At 38.3% G+C, this 14,484-nt stretch overlaps 1 protein-coding gene across 3 annotated transcripts; it reads left to right on the forward strand.

Annotated features, from left to right (window-relative positions):
* The first annotated feature begins 7,518 nt into the window (after positions 1-7,518).
* Positions 7,519-12,240, forward strand: LOC133724965 (formin-like protein 3). Of its 3 annotated transcripts, none has more exons than XM_062151954.1 (4): positions 7,519-7,812; positions 9,506-9,879; positions 10,406-10,684; positions 10,849-12,240. In XM_062151954.1, the coding sequence occupies exons 2-4, from the start codon at positions 9,571-9,573 to the stop codon at positions 11,962-11,964; spliced, it is 1,704 nt and encodes a 567-aa protein (XP_062007938.1). In that variant the 5' UTR covers positions 7,519-7,812; positions 9,506-9,570; the 3' UTR covers positions 11,965-12,240. The 3 variants fall into 3 exon arrangements, with proteins under 3 accessions (XP_062007938.1, XP_062007937.1, XP_062007939.1); XM_062151953.1 differs by having other exon boundaries at positions 7,520-7,812; positions 9,549-9,879; XM_062151955.1 differs by having other exon boundaries at positions 7,520-7,812; positions 9,601-9,879.
* The last annotated feature ends 2,244 nt before the right edge of the window (positions 12,241-14,484 follow it).

The raw sequence follows: 14,484 nt of genomic DNA on the forward strand, positions 1-14,484 counted from the left end.
CGACACGCATAAATCGGAGTTCGTATGAGAAAGTTATGGTCAATGAAATTTTCTATTATTTTTAGAAATTCTATAAGTAGGAATTTCTGTTTTGAGAAAATCATTATTTACATTTTTGAAAACTACCAAAAATAGAAACCCAGAAAAGCACCATTCTCTCTCCTCCAAACTGTCCAACCCGACCCGAACCCAGGGTTCCGACGCGGTCCAATCTTCGCCTCCTGCACTGAAATTTTACACGAGTCATCTTCTCAGAAAAAAAAAAATAATTATATTACACGAATCGAATTTTTCTATTATAGTCCCTTTCCTTTTTCTTTTGGGTAAGACCGTATAACACAATCCTCTTTTAATTTGCTTTCACGTTTTGGTTTCCTACTTCCCTTTGGGAAGAATATTGACTCGTGCTTTCCCCATTCCATGAGGATTAGGGAGTTTTTCCTTTTTATTTCTATATAACCATAATCCCTGTGGCCTCTGCGAAGCATAACTACTCCCATTCATTATCCTCCATCAAGTTGTAGCGACTACCAATATGATGCAAGCAGCTACTTACCTACTTCAGCCAATCGCCGCTTCGGACTGCGGATATCCTATGCAGAACCATCTGGTGCCCAATTTACACCCTATTATTCTTCCAATCCCTGGCATAATCAATCGGGTTTGGCACAAGAATTTGGAGTCTGAGTTTAAGAAAATCCGGAACTTACTCTTTTGGCCCGGTGAGCCCCATACGCATGACCGCTGCTTTCTTGCTTCTATAGACACCGAATTCCCCGGTCAACTTTCTGCATCCGACAAAGGCCGTCTCCGAGAGCCACAATACAATTATGAGATGATGAAGAAAAATGTGAACGCCACCAACATAATCCAATTGGGTTTGACTCTCTCGGACAGATTTGGAAACTTCTACGTATGGGAGTTCAATTTCAGTGACTTTGATATCGAAAGTGATGAGCAAAACAAGGACTCAATTAAGTTTCTCAAGACTCATGGGACCGATTTCCAGAGAAACAAGAAGGACGGTATTCCTTCCTCTAAGTTCGCAGAGTTGTGTCGGGGCTCTGGGCTGGTAGGAAACAGTTCAGAGGTACATTTGACATGGGTAGGTTTCCAGAGTTCTTATGATTTTGGCTTCTTCACCAAGATTCTCAGTGGGCAAAATTTGCCAGACGAAATGCATGGATTCATGAGAAACGTGAAGGAGTACTTTGGGGCTAGCGTGTTTGACATTAAACACATGATCACGAGGTTCTGTTCCGGAGTTTGTGGGGGTTTGGACAAGGTGGCAAACAAGCTCGGGGTTGCTCGGGCAGCCGGGAAGAGTCACATGGCTGGTTCTGACAGTCTTTTGACATTGCAAACCTTTCTCAAGCTTATAAATGAGTGTTTGGAGCCAGCAGATTCTAACAGCAGCAACATTGGGACATTGCAGAAGTTTACAATGAATATGAGTTTTGTGAATTCTTTTGTGAGTTCCCGCGCTCCTTGTGATACCGGTTTGGCATTGCAGGTCTTTAAGATGCTTATAAGACTCGAGGAAGAAAGAGAGAAACAGAACTACTTTAAGTTGTATAGTTGTCAAGGGGCTTTGTATAGTTTAGCAAGTTAACAAATGCAGTTTTGTAATTACTCTTTTTTCTGTATCTAGCTATATTCCGTTACTGTAATTGTATATGTCAACCTAGGTTTTTAATCAACTTCTTCACGTACGTTTCAATTTTGAGGGAAAGAGAAGAATGTGCTTCAACCTCATTGATCTATATTGTTTCTCAAACTTGTCGATTCTTCCCATATTGCATTTTTGACAATAGATGAGTTTAATAAAATAAGATTATAATGATAATTGTTGAATTAGATAAAATTTTAATATTTACTTTGTCGCACCTCTTCCTTTTTGTCCTCCAGTTTCTCTCTTCCCACTAACCCGGTCACAAGAAGAAAATAAATTTTACTGTCCACTTTTAACTTGCCACACCTGATGAGATAAGGAAAAACATTTCCACAAACATGGTGCGTGGCGTGTTGGGTTTTCTAAAAAATACTGTAATGAATAAACCAATCAAATTAAATTGCAGCCTCTAGAGCCCATCTTTTGATCTTTAGATCAGAAACTAGTTTTTAAGCCCCCACGATACTGCGGGGTTGATTTATGCCTTAATTGTTTGGCTTGGCTAGGACTATCGTAGTGGCCGGTTAAGAACGAAATGGTTTTTCCCACGTGTGGGGGGAGGGAGGGAGGGCGGGAGCACTTGCTGCAAATACAGGACAGAAAAACAAATCTTGCAAAATACAGGGCAAGATCGTCCCATTACTATTTATTGAACAGTAATGTTTTATGGTTTGTCTATACTAAATTCGTTGACAAAATTACATTACATACGTAACCATACAAGGGCGGAGCCGCGTTGGGGCACGGTGGGTCCCGTGCTCCAGTGAAATTTTAGTATAAAATGTTTCTGGTTTCACAATAACACTAATAGTAGTCTTGACGTGGTGGTTGAAGAATTTTTAATTTTTAATATGAGAGGCGGTTTTGAGTGCTGGAACTCCTGGAAGCAGCAATGTAATGTTTCTTTATTTTTTATTTCTTTCTTTTCTTAACATTAGTACTATTTTTTCTTCCCAACAAAAAAACATTAACACTATTCTCTCAAGAAGTTGTTGATGCTATCTTGTGTGTTCCTCTCAGTCATAGAAATAGAAGCGATCGTTTGAGCTGGAAGCTTGGGAATAAGGGTAAGTTTTCTTCTAAAACTGCCTACTATGTAGCTCGGGAGGTGGTGATGGGGGATGTCTTTGCTTCCTCCTCTATTGGTGATCCTGATCCTTTTCGTATTCTCTGGAAGTCACTTTGGAAAGCTAAGATCCCTGGGAAGGTCTCTATATGTATCTGGCGAGCTTGTCACAATGTGTTACCAACTAGAGAGAGTTTGAGTAAGAAGGGTTACACTGGTGATATGGGATGCCTGCTTTGCTGTCACCAGGTTGAGAGTGTTGGCCATGTATTATGTGGGTGCCCTACTGCGCAGGAAATCCTTACTGCTCCTCCTTTTTCAATTCAGGTTCCTATTACTCATTCTTTTATTTTTAAGGAATGGTTACTTGAGCAAGCATCTACTCTTTCTTATGAAAATTTTTCTAAGCTATTGATGCTTTTATGGGGTCTTTGGAAGAATAGGAATGATAAATTGTGGAATGATAATGCTAAAAACGCTTCTACTATTGTTGCTTGTACTATGGCTTGGTATGAAGAGTTCCTTCAAGCTAATAGGGATACGATTATGGTAATCGATAAGAGGACGAAAGCTAGAGCACATTGGTCCCCTCCCATGAGTGGCTTATTGTGCATGAATGTTGATGGTGCTTATGTCTCTACTCTACAACATGGAGGCATTGGCGATGTCCTGCGTAATGAGAAGGGTGAGTTCATTGCAGGCTTTGCTTATAGAGTGACTAATGTGTCCTCTGCCTACCATGCTGAGTTGCTTGCTATTAAATCTGGGCTGGAGCTTATTCAAGCGCTGGGTGTGTCTAATGTTGCTATAATGAGTGATTGCTCAGAGGCAGTGAAGGCTGTGACTGCAGAGGATCATGACTTCTCTACTTTGGGAATTATTGTTGAAGAAATTCAGGAATTGCTAGGTGATTTGCTTTCTATAGGTGTTCATCATACTTATAGGACCGCTAATCATGTTGCTCATAGACTAGCAGGATTTGGTTTTGATTCTGACATTCATATGGAATGGTTTTCTCAAGCTCCAGAGTGTGTCCTGGATGCCCTACAGTACGATTGTAATCGTATAATTCATTAATACAATTTCATCTTTACCTCAAAAAAAAAAAAAAAAAAACATTAACACTATTCTTTTATATAGTTTTACAGTTCAAAGATAAATTATATTTCCATTGTGATTATCTAAAATCTAAAACTGTAAGTTTGAATTAATAAAATATGTAATTAAAAAAAATATTGATCTTTTTTGGTAAAAAAAAAAAAACCAATCTTTCTATAGTTTTATTCTAATTTATTAGTTTCAATTTTTTTTTTCTTTAAAACTTTCGAGTGCCCCAGTTGAGATCAATTTCTGGCTCTGCCACTGTAACCATAAAAGGGGGGGGGGTGATTTGTACATTAATTTCACTATGTCATATATTTTTATCACCTGTTTTTCACTTTTTATTTTTACCACTTACGCTCCACTTTTATGTAGTAAAAAATGTAAGTGTAGTAAATTGGCCGGAGTGCCAAAATTAATTATCCCTATATAAAAACATGAGTATTTCATTAGTTTAATTGTATATTAAGTTTTTGGGAGTTGCTTAAGGGTGTGTGTAATACCTCAGAAATTCATTATTATTTTTCGAGGATTTTTCCGGAATTTATTCAGGGGTGGTTAGGATGAGTACATAGTTTGGGAATGATGTGGAAGTATTTCGGACGAATAATTACTCGAAACGTTTTATTTTCAAGGAGTTAAAAAATTGACTTTTTATTCGTTGAATTTCTCCACAAGCTTCCTTCATAAAAGTTGTAGAGCGTGTCGATACCGGTTCGTGGACATATGGCACGCGGGAATCGGAGTTCGTATGAGAAAGTTATGATCAGCGGAAAAACGTACTATTTTCGGGAAATAGCTATAAATAGAAAAAATTCGAAAAAGCTTCCTTTTTCGTCCGGTTTCCAGAAATTTCCAGAAACCTCTCTCTCAGTTTTTCGATTGACCCGACCAGAACCCGCAAACTCAACCGGACTTTTTCGGCCACCTCCCTCGACGGGACCGGCCAAGAACGACTCAGACCAACCTCGCCTTCCTCCCCGTGGTGGTGGCTTGGACAGATTCCCATCCACGGTGGCGCATCGAGGCAGCAAAGTTAGGATCGATTGGACCCGACCGGAACTTCCTTCTCCGGCGATGGCAACAGCTCAAACCGGTCTTGTTTGGTTGGTGGGTGCTTCCTCTTTCTATCCATGGTGGTGGTTTCGACGATTTGCACCGGAGAAGAATCAGCAACTCAAGGTGAACAGAAATTTCTCGGCTTTCAGGCTTGATTCCTGCCGATCTAGGCTGAACTGGCCAAAATCTCAAGTATTAAAGTTGATCCTTGTTGTATGAACTCCATTTTGGACGGTTGGATTAATGTGGTTTTGAGTTTGGACAGCTGTGCATGTGGTGATTGTTCCACCGCCTGTGGCAGCGTTTCCGGCTATGTCAGGAGAAGTTTATTGTTTCATTTATCATCTATTCATCGATACGAGCATTTCGATATATGATACGTAATTTTTGGAGATCGTATGAGTATGTTAGGGTTTTTAGCGGTTTCTAACAGTTCGGTTTTCAATCCGTGAGAATCCGATCGTTCGATCGACTTGTGATTTTGACATATCGATTGTAGAAGTGTTTCGGAGACTTTGGGTGGTCTCGAATGAAGTTTCGTCTAGATTGGCATTATTTTTGGGATTTTAGTTCAAATCGAGGATTCGAACTTTAATAACTTTTTCAAATTTAGATACTTTCATACCACGGGTGGTATTGTGATGTGACCTTGATGTGATTACGTGCGTCGGAAATGTGTTGAGCAGATTGCGTCGGTTTGTGTGTGAAGAAGCAGCGGGATTCAGAGTTGAGTAATCTCACAATGTTCATTTACGAACAGAGCTATCTTTATCGTTTTGGGAGTTATTTATTTAACTGCAAACTATTGTTGGTATTAGTGGTATTCTTGAGCGAATGGCTACGTATGTATATATTTAAGTGATATATATATATATATATATATATATATATATATATATATATATATATATATATATATATATATATTCTTGTGAGTGTGATGTACGATGAATCAATATGCGTGATTATGCTCATTTATTGTTTTGAGTTGTGGGTTTTCGAGAAACAAATGATTGTGGAAATGATGATTTCTATTGTTTCGAAAAGTATTGAGATTAGTGTAACATTTTGGGTCCAGTGCGACTTGCTTAATGTTTTAGTCTTGTCACAGATGGTGAGCAAGATAAGAAATCTTTGAGTAGATTTGTGGAACATTTTGGGTCCAGTGCGACTCGCTTAATGTTTTGATTTTTTTCACAAATGGTGAACGAGATCAAGTCACAGATGGTGACGGAGATTGGGTCACGGATGGTGATTGCAATTGGTGTAACATTTCAAGTTCAGCGTGACTTCTTTAAAATGTTTTGGATCTAAAGACTAGAAGGGTTAAGAGATCAGGGGTCTGAAAGACCAGAAGGGGTCGGAAGATTAGGCTGGATCGGGCGGCTCCAATTTTATAATTTCAATTGGAGCCCGACTTCAATTTTGTTACTAATCGTGAACATCGTGCAACTAGAGTGAGATTTGAGAATGGAGAGAGATAGAGATAAGAAAGAGGAGGTCAAGAAGAGAAGAAGAAAACTGAAGACATAGAGGAAATGTGTGAACTGCGAAGAAGAAAAGAGAGAAATTGAAAAAAAAAAAAAAAAAGATGACTGTTAAAGCAATGTTAGGTCGGTTTAAAGGATTGAGCCGGACTTGTGCCTTAAGGGCTCAAACGAGCTGTGGTGAAAGGTCGGGCCGAACATCACTTACATGGTCTAGACCCTAGCCTATTAGAGAAAAGGTTGGGTTGACCACCCCTATTGCAAGAGCCTGCCGGGCTTCAAATGGGCTTATGGTCCAATGGCTAAATGATGACCCCCTATTTGTGCTCAGAGTTGTTTAGCACTTTTCTTTGATTGTATTTATTTGCACGAATTTTGTGATGTTCTTATCCAAGTTTAGTATACCCAACTTGTATATACTTTTTATGTTGATTTATGTATCGTGAAAGTGCTTTTGGCCTACTTCCCCAGTCCCCCTTCCTTTTGTACCTTTCTTTTTTATCAATAAAATTTCAAATACGAGCAAAAGATTATCCCTAATGGTGCGTTTGGATGAGAAAATTATAAAATCCGTAGGAATTTATAAATGATGGAATCTTTAACTCCATCAATCTAAAATTCCATTAATTGCAATTTCTATTGTTTGGTTGCATCTATTTAGGATTTGAAATATGTAATAAATTAAGAAAGTTTAAAATAAATAAAAAGATAAAATAGAAAAAAGTCTTGTTTTGGAAATAAAAATTGAATACTGCAAAGGAATTCGTAAATGACACCTATTTTGGTGGAAATTGAAGTGAGGAATTTAAATAACGAATTCCTTCGTTTTTTTCCACAGAGAAATTTAAAATTTCCAATCTGATAATGCCAAACGAGGGAATTGGCTTTTAGGAATTATGAAATCCTTACTTTCAATTAAATTCCATCATTTTTTCCCTCATCCAAACACACTCTTATGTCGCTTAAAACAAAAAAAAACAATTTCACTACCATCATGAGATTGGTGAAGTTGGAAAAACAATTGTGTTTTCCACCATAAAGAAAAAAAAAAAAAATTTGTTTGGGGCACTTGGCACAATTTCGATAATGTTATAGGACACCTTGCAATTTGCAATTCTAGCCTTGATCCGCATCTGTTTTACCTAAAATCCATTTTCGTCTTCTCTCCCGTTTGCTTGCTCCGCACAACTCCAGACTCGAGAAACAAGTCACAGTTGCAATATACCTCTCCTTCTCTCTCTCTCTTTCTCTTTCTCTTTCTCTCTCCCGATCACTTTCTTATTCCGATCCTGCCCCTCCCCTCCCCTCCCCAATTTGTGTTCATCCGTGCCCCTCCTCGCATGCTCATGCGATAGGAAGCGCCGCGGAATCAATCTTTCTTCAAGCTTCTCCAGCCATTTCTTGCTCAAGATTCTATCGACCAATCCGTAAGAATCCTGCGCCCTAATCTTCAATTTGTTGTTTTGTTTTTGCTCTTATGTTATAAACCTAAATTCCTGTAAAGAAAAATTCTGAATCTAATTTTAATCCGCTAGAGCACTTCCTAGGGATTTTGGTTTTGTAATCGGGATCGCTTTGAGCTATGCGTTTTAGGTGTTTGATTTTGGGTTATTACTTTGAATATATGGAATATTACTTTCAGTTATTGATTACTGCTTTGTTTATTTTGGTTTTTTGCTTGAGTTGATATTATTGTTCTGTGTATGGTTGTATTGCGTTTTTCTGTGGCTCTTTATTAGGATGGAGTGTTGCTATAGATACTTCTGTTGGTTTCATCATCATCAGCTTCATCATTATTAGTTCGAATTTGTGTGGTGTGCTCAAATTGTGTAGTTCAATTATGTAAATACAAGTAAGGAGTCTCTGAACTGTGTTGCGCCTTATTAGAATTAGTGTGGGGAAATATATTTATCCTTTTCCCCTCTTGCTTTTATAGATACATTTTGTCATCTAGGTTGTTTGGTTGATGTACTGCCACAACTAGACGCATGATTGCCATTTAGTATACCGCCTTTTTATCAAAAGGTTAGAAAAATAATGATAATGAGAACTTCATTTGGGCTCTCAGACTCTAGTACTTGTGTTTGGGGTTCAATTTCATTACTAGCCCAGGCTTCTCGTTTATGGCGTTTAAGGTGGAGGGGCAGCAAACACTTGGTTATTATTTTATGTTTGTCATTTATCATTCAAGTTCCAAAGTATCAGATGAGATAACTTTTACAAATACAGAAGTCACTTGTCCTATTCTGCCAATAGTAAGATAATCCATTTTGGGTTCATAGCTGAGGCATAACAGCTTGATGAGAGAAGATGATGATAAGATATGATTTTCTTGGAGAGAGTGTAGTTTGAAAACCTTTGGGCTATTTATTATCTCTGCAGGGAAGAATTAAGGTTGTCAGTATCAGTAAACCAAAACAAGATTATGGGAGTTGTAGATAAATAGAAATCTTGATTGCATAACCACTAAGAAGTCAACAACTACTATCCGTGAGTCGAGCTCAGGACCTCCCACTTACAAAGGGGAGACTAATGCCACTAGACCAAATGATGCTAGGCGATAAATAGAAATATAAAAGACTGATATAATTTAATATGAAAATGTCTTTCAGTTTTCTCATCGTGGTTATCTGGTGCAGTTGTAGTTTGTATAAATTGTTCAATTGCGTGCTGTCAAGTCATGTTTCGAAATTTGACTCTCGAGATCCGTCTTTGGTTGAAAAAAAAGAAAAAGTAAAGAATATTTCTTCTACAACCTAGATGATATTGAAAGATAATAGAAGGCGAAAAGCCCTTATGTTGACGATAGCTTAAGAAAATTTAGTGAATTGTCACCAATTCGAACAAGATAAGTGAACATAATGTTGTCTGGTTGTTTGATTCACCGATTATATTGAGCATGATGATTATCTGTTCTGATCATTATTTTTGCATATCTTGGTTAGTAACTTTATTGTATGGCAATGCATATACTTCACTTGATGCAGCTGAATTGAGATACATGATCTGATGTCTACTGCCATTTTATTTCAGTCACTTTTGGATATATGATTGTACTTTTTTCAGAGTGACTTCTTTGTTTATTCTCTCTTATTGGTATCTTCACTGGAATTTTTATAGACAAACAAGTGATTCTTTGGAACCTTTTTGTGACAAAAATTAGCATTCTATTGATTACGACACCGATGAATACTACATCCTTCATGGACAAGCAGATAATGGACCTGTCACAGGGATCGTCACAGCACAACAACGACTTCCTTGACCTGATGAACAATTCCCAAGAGGAAGAGCACCAGGTGGGTCATGGAAATGGGATTTCCAAGAAGGAAGATATCTTGCCGAACTATGATTTCCAGCCCATCCGTCCCATCACTGGAGCCTCTTCGCAATCCCCAAGTTTTGATGCTACACCTAATCTCGGAGGTGGAGGAGGATCCACTAGGGCTTGGAACTCCCAAGAGTCCAAGTCCAACACCAATACTCCCATCAGAGTAATTAACCCCTCTCTCAGAATCTCATTCTTCATGGTGCTAGTTTCTTAGTTCTATATGCACTGAGATTTTGCATAATCCATTTTGCTATTAACTTAATCGAAAATTTGTATGTTATGCTTCAGGAAGTTGCAATTAAATGTTTAGAACTAGAGAACTGTACTGAATTTCCCTGAGGGCAGTGTGTGAACGAGCATGATAATGTTTTTGAGAGTATTAATATTTACCATGGTGATTTTTACACATGTTATTGTTTGAGAGTAGGCTGACTGAAGATTATGCTTTTGAGAGTATTAATATTTACCATGGTGGATTTTTACGCATGTTTGTAAAAATTTGAAAAGGTACAGACCAAAAATCATAGGGCCTTATGGTGATTATTCGACCCTCTTTATATTCCTTTTTCAAATATGGCTATGCTTGCTAGACTTTAAGTAGACGTCGTTGATACTTAACCCTATGAGGTTGGCATTTGCCTCACTTCCACTAGATGGTGATAGTGTTTCCATTTTTTTGTTTTATACAGAATTATGGTTCTGTGGATTCCTTCGAACGTGCAAAAGATGTTGTGGAGAAGGACCGAAATGTTCCTGATGCTACAATTATATCAGAGATTGACCACACCATGAAGAAGTATGCTGATAATTTACTTCAAGTTATGGAAGGTATTAGTGCACGACTAACACAACTTGAGAGCAGAACCCGCCACCTTGAGAATTCTGTTGATGATTTGAAGGTATCTGTGGGAAACAATCATGGAAATGCTGATGGAAAGATGAGACAAATGGAGAATATTCTTAGAGATGTATGTTGCCACTTTACCTTCTTATTCCTGTGGATTTGTTTTGGCTGCCTTTGGCATTTTAGTAAAAGAAATGACTATGAACTCTTTTATTTTTTTAATTACTGTGTTAATGCTGCTTTTTCATTTTCTCTGATTTATTTGGTTTTTGTTAACATCATGCACAGGTGCAAACAGGTGTTCTGGATTTGAAGGATAAGCAATCAATAGTAGAGGCTCAGCTGCAGCTTGGGAAGATACAGCTATCAAATCCCAAGGTAGATCCTCAATTGGAATCACGGAATGCTCTGAATGCAGATTCTGGGCATAAAGTAGCCTCTGCTCCTCAACAATCTCACCAACAGCTTCCTCCTGTGAACATTCCTCCATCACTTCCTGCTGTTTCTCCACCAAATGCTCCTCCACAGCCTATGCTCCAAAGTGTACCACCTTCAATTCAGCATCCAAATCAGTACTCTCAGAACCAGATCCCTCCTGTTCCTCAGCGAGACCAATATTTCCCAGCTGCACCTGTTCAAACTCAAGAAGCTCCAAATCAGCAATACCAATTGCCTGCAGGTCAGCAGTCACTCCCCCCTCCTACGGTACCTCCGCATCAACAATTTCAGCCTACCAGTCAACCACAGTATCCTCAGCCACCGCCCCAGCTTCCTCAACAGCACCATTCACTTCCACCTGTTAATCCCTCTCAACTCCAGCCTACCCTAGGTCACCATGCTGAAGATACTCCTTATGTTCCTTCCCAGACCTACCCACCCAGTCTTCGCCAGCCACCTTCTCAGACACCTAGTGGGCCTCCTCCCTCCCAACAATATTATAGTCCAACATCCAATGTATATGAGCCACCATCTAGCAGACCTAATTCAGGGTATTCCTCTGGGTATGGCCCTCCTTCTGGGCTTAATGAACCGTATCATTATGGTGGATCACCTTCTCAATATGGTGGTACCTCCTCGATGAAACCACAACTCTCTTCTGCTACTGCTCAAAGTCAAAGTGGAGGAAGTGGTTACCCACAGCTCCCAACAGCTAGGGTATTACCACATGCAGTGCCTACCGCCTCCGGTGTAAGTGATCGATCAGGTTCAGCTGGGACTGGAAACAAGGTTCCTATTGATGATGTGATTGAAAGAGTGACAGGCATGGGTTTTTCGAGGGACCATGTAAGGGCGACAGTTCGGAAGCTGACAGACAACGGTCAGGCAGTTGACCTGAATATTGTGTTAGATAAGCTGATGAATGATGGGGATGTCCAGCCACCTAGAGGTTGGTTTGGTCGGTAGTTACGTGTGCTTGGTACTGAGTCTTCAGACTCATGTATAGGAAGTATCAACTTGTTTCTAGATCTTTTTTAATGACGTATATGGAATTATGGTTTGGTATTTAGGAGTTTCCTGTGCTTTGGCTTCACTTATATTTTCTTTTTAAGAGTTTTACTGTGCTTGCACTTGGTTTTTAACCGATTTTATTGCTTTGCCCAGCTCTCCCGATTTTCATCTCATTTGTGTATTTACTCGTAATAATTGAAAGTGGATTACTGTATCATTTTTTTCTTCTTATTTTTAATTGTTTTTTTTTTCTTATTTTTAAATGTTTGGGTGTGATGTAAAATTTTCCTTTTTGTACTTTTCAGTCTTTGCAGACACATTAACACTTTAGAGTTAAGCACCATAGGTGGTTGAGTTTTTTTTTTTATTTTGATGGAAATAAATTACTCGAAGAAGGAAAGCTCTAGGACAACTAATGTTTACAACATCAAAAATTTAGGCTCTAGAAGCCTCACTAGGAACTCTATCACTCTAATACATAGGAGAAGTAGCATCATGTCCTAAATTTGCAATGGCGTCAGCTACAAAGTTTGCTTTCCTGTAGATATGCTTAAAGGAAATTTGAGAAAATGAAGTTGCAATAGTCCTAATGTCTTCAATCAATTTGAGCAACCTGCAGGGTGGGATCACTACTCCATTAACTGCATCAATAACCAGCTTCGAGTCTCCTTCAACTTCAACTCTTGTAAAACCTTTGTCTTTGGCCCAATCAGGCTATCATTGAGCGCAGTAGCTACTGCAACAGGGGTAGTAGAGTTGCAAACATACTTGGTGGCGGCAATAACTGGTCTTCCATTATGGTCTCTAATAACGAAACCACTAGCAGCTGAATCTCTACTAACTGAACCATCAAAATTGATTTTAACACAAGGACTAGGAGGAGTAAACCACTTAATTGTGGTTGAAAGATTTGAAGTTTTTGCTCCACTAGTACTAGTGTTAGAATCAGCAAAACTTTTCATTTTTGCTTCAACTGACATAACAATTGACATAGGATTAACAGAAGCTGTTATGAAAATAACATCATTTCTAGTCTTTCAAACCTGCCAACACAGAGTAATAATCTTTGCAAACAGGTCAGCATTGTAAGGTTGTTGCAAGAAGAGTTCCTCAAAGACTTTGAGATACCCTTCCTCCCAGTCCACTGAGGTGTTAATGTTTGCCAACCTCCAAACTTCCTTAGAGAAATCGCAATAACCAAGCAAATGGTCAACAGTCTCATTATCTTTATTACAGAGAAGACAAGAGTTATAATTAATAATCCTAAACCTGGAAAGTCTATCCCTGGTTTTGAGCATTCCTCTAAGAAATAGCCAGCCAAAGATTTAAATTTTTGGCTGGACATTAAGCTTCCAGAGCTTATTTACCAATTTGGACTGGTTATGCTTATGAAGATGATCATATTGCAATCACGTCGCAGATTTAATAGAGAATCCACCATTCGAGGCAGGACCCCAAATATATTCATCTTCCTGTTCACAAACAGGTAAAGGAATGGCAAGAATCTGCTTCACAATATTAGGATCTAGAAGAGAAGCTAGCTTTGCCCTGTCCCATTTGCCGTTAATAATATACTCGACCACTGACTCTTCTAGATTAATCATATTCCTTCTATCATCAGGAATGAAATCAAGTAAATAACAATCAAAAGCCCAATTAAAAGTCCAGAACTTTATATTCTTACCATTACCTACAATCCACCTCATTCCTTTCATGATCAAGTCTCTTGCATCCAAGACACCGTTCCAAGCAATAGAGTTCCTCTGTTTCTTCTTAGCTTGAAAAAAGGAAATATATATATATATCTATATATATATACAGATCTTATCCAGAGCGGAGCTCTGCTTTGAAATTAACGTGTGAGAGTTCGAGTTTTGGGTCACTTTTCTATCACATATCCACATCTCGACCGTTCAGTTTTTAGGTACCAGTGTATAGATCATCTCTGCAAATTTTCAACCAAATTGAGGATCGTTAAGGTATCTAACTGACAACCTGAACCGTACTAGCTTTAAGGCAGTTATCAATGCATTAATGATCATCATTTTTGGTTGAAAATTTGCAGAGATGATCTATACACTAGTACCTAAAAATTGAACGGTCGAGATGTGGATATGCGACCGAAAAGTGACCCAAAATTCGAACTTCACACGTTAATTTCAAAGCGGAGCTCCGCTCTGGATAGGATCTGTATATATAATATATATATATATAATATATATATATTATGTGTGTGTGTGTGTGTGTGTGTGTGTGTGTGTGTGTGTGTCTTATTTTTTTATCATATATGTGTGTGTGTGTTCTTAATTTCAAAGCGGAGCTCCGCTCTGGATATGATCTGTATATATATATATATATTGTGTGTGTGTGTGTGTGTGTGTTCTTATTTTTTATCAGATTCTTACTTATAGTAATTGAAATCATTTTTATGATAAAAAATATTTTTCGGTTGTACTTTTCAAATTCCATGCGTTG

This window comes from Rosa rugosa, chromosome 1, assembly GCF_958449725.1.
Source record: "Rosa rugosa chromosome 1, drRosRugo1.1, whole genome shotgun sequence".
In the NCBI taxonomy this organism is placed as follows: Eukaryota; Viridiplantae; Streptophyta; class Magnoliopsida; order Rosales; family Rosaceae; genus Rosa; species Rosa rugosa.

What these genes read in the sequence shown, in the direction of transcription:
- LOC133724965 (XM_062151954.1), top strand. Translation starts at nt 9,571, where the DNA reads ATGAATACTACATCCTTCATGGACAAGCAGATAATGGACCTGTCACAG. An exon ending in ACACCAATACTCCCATCAGA is followed by an intron (nt 9,880 to 10,405) that starts GTAATTAACCCC and finishes TGTTTTATACAG; the next exon opens with AATTATGGTTCTGTGGATTC. An exon ending in TGGAGAATATTCTTAGAGAT is followed by an intron (nt 10,685 to 10,848) that starts GTATGTTGCCAC and finishes CATCATGCACAG; the next exon opens with GTGCAAACAGGTGTTCTGGA.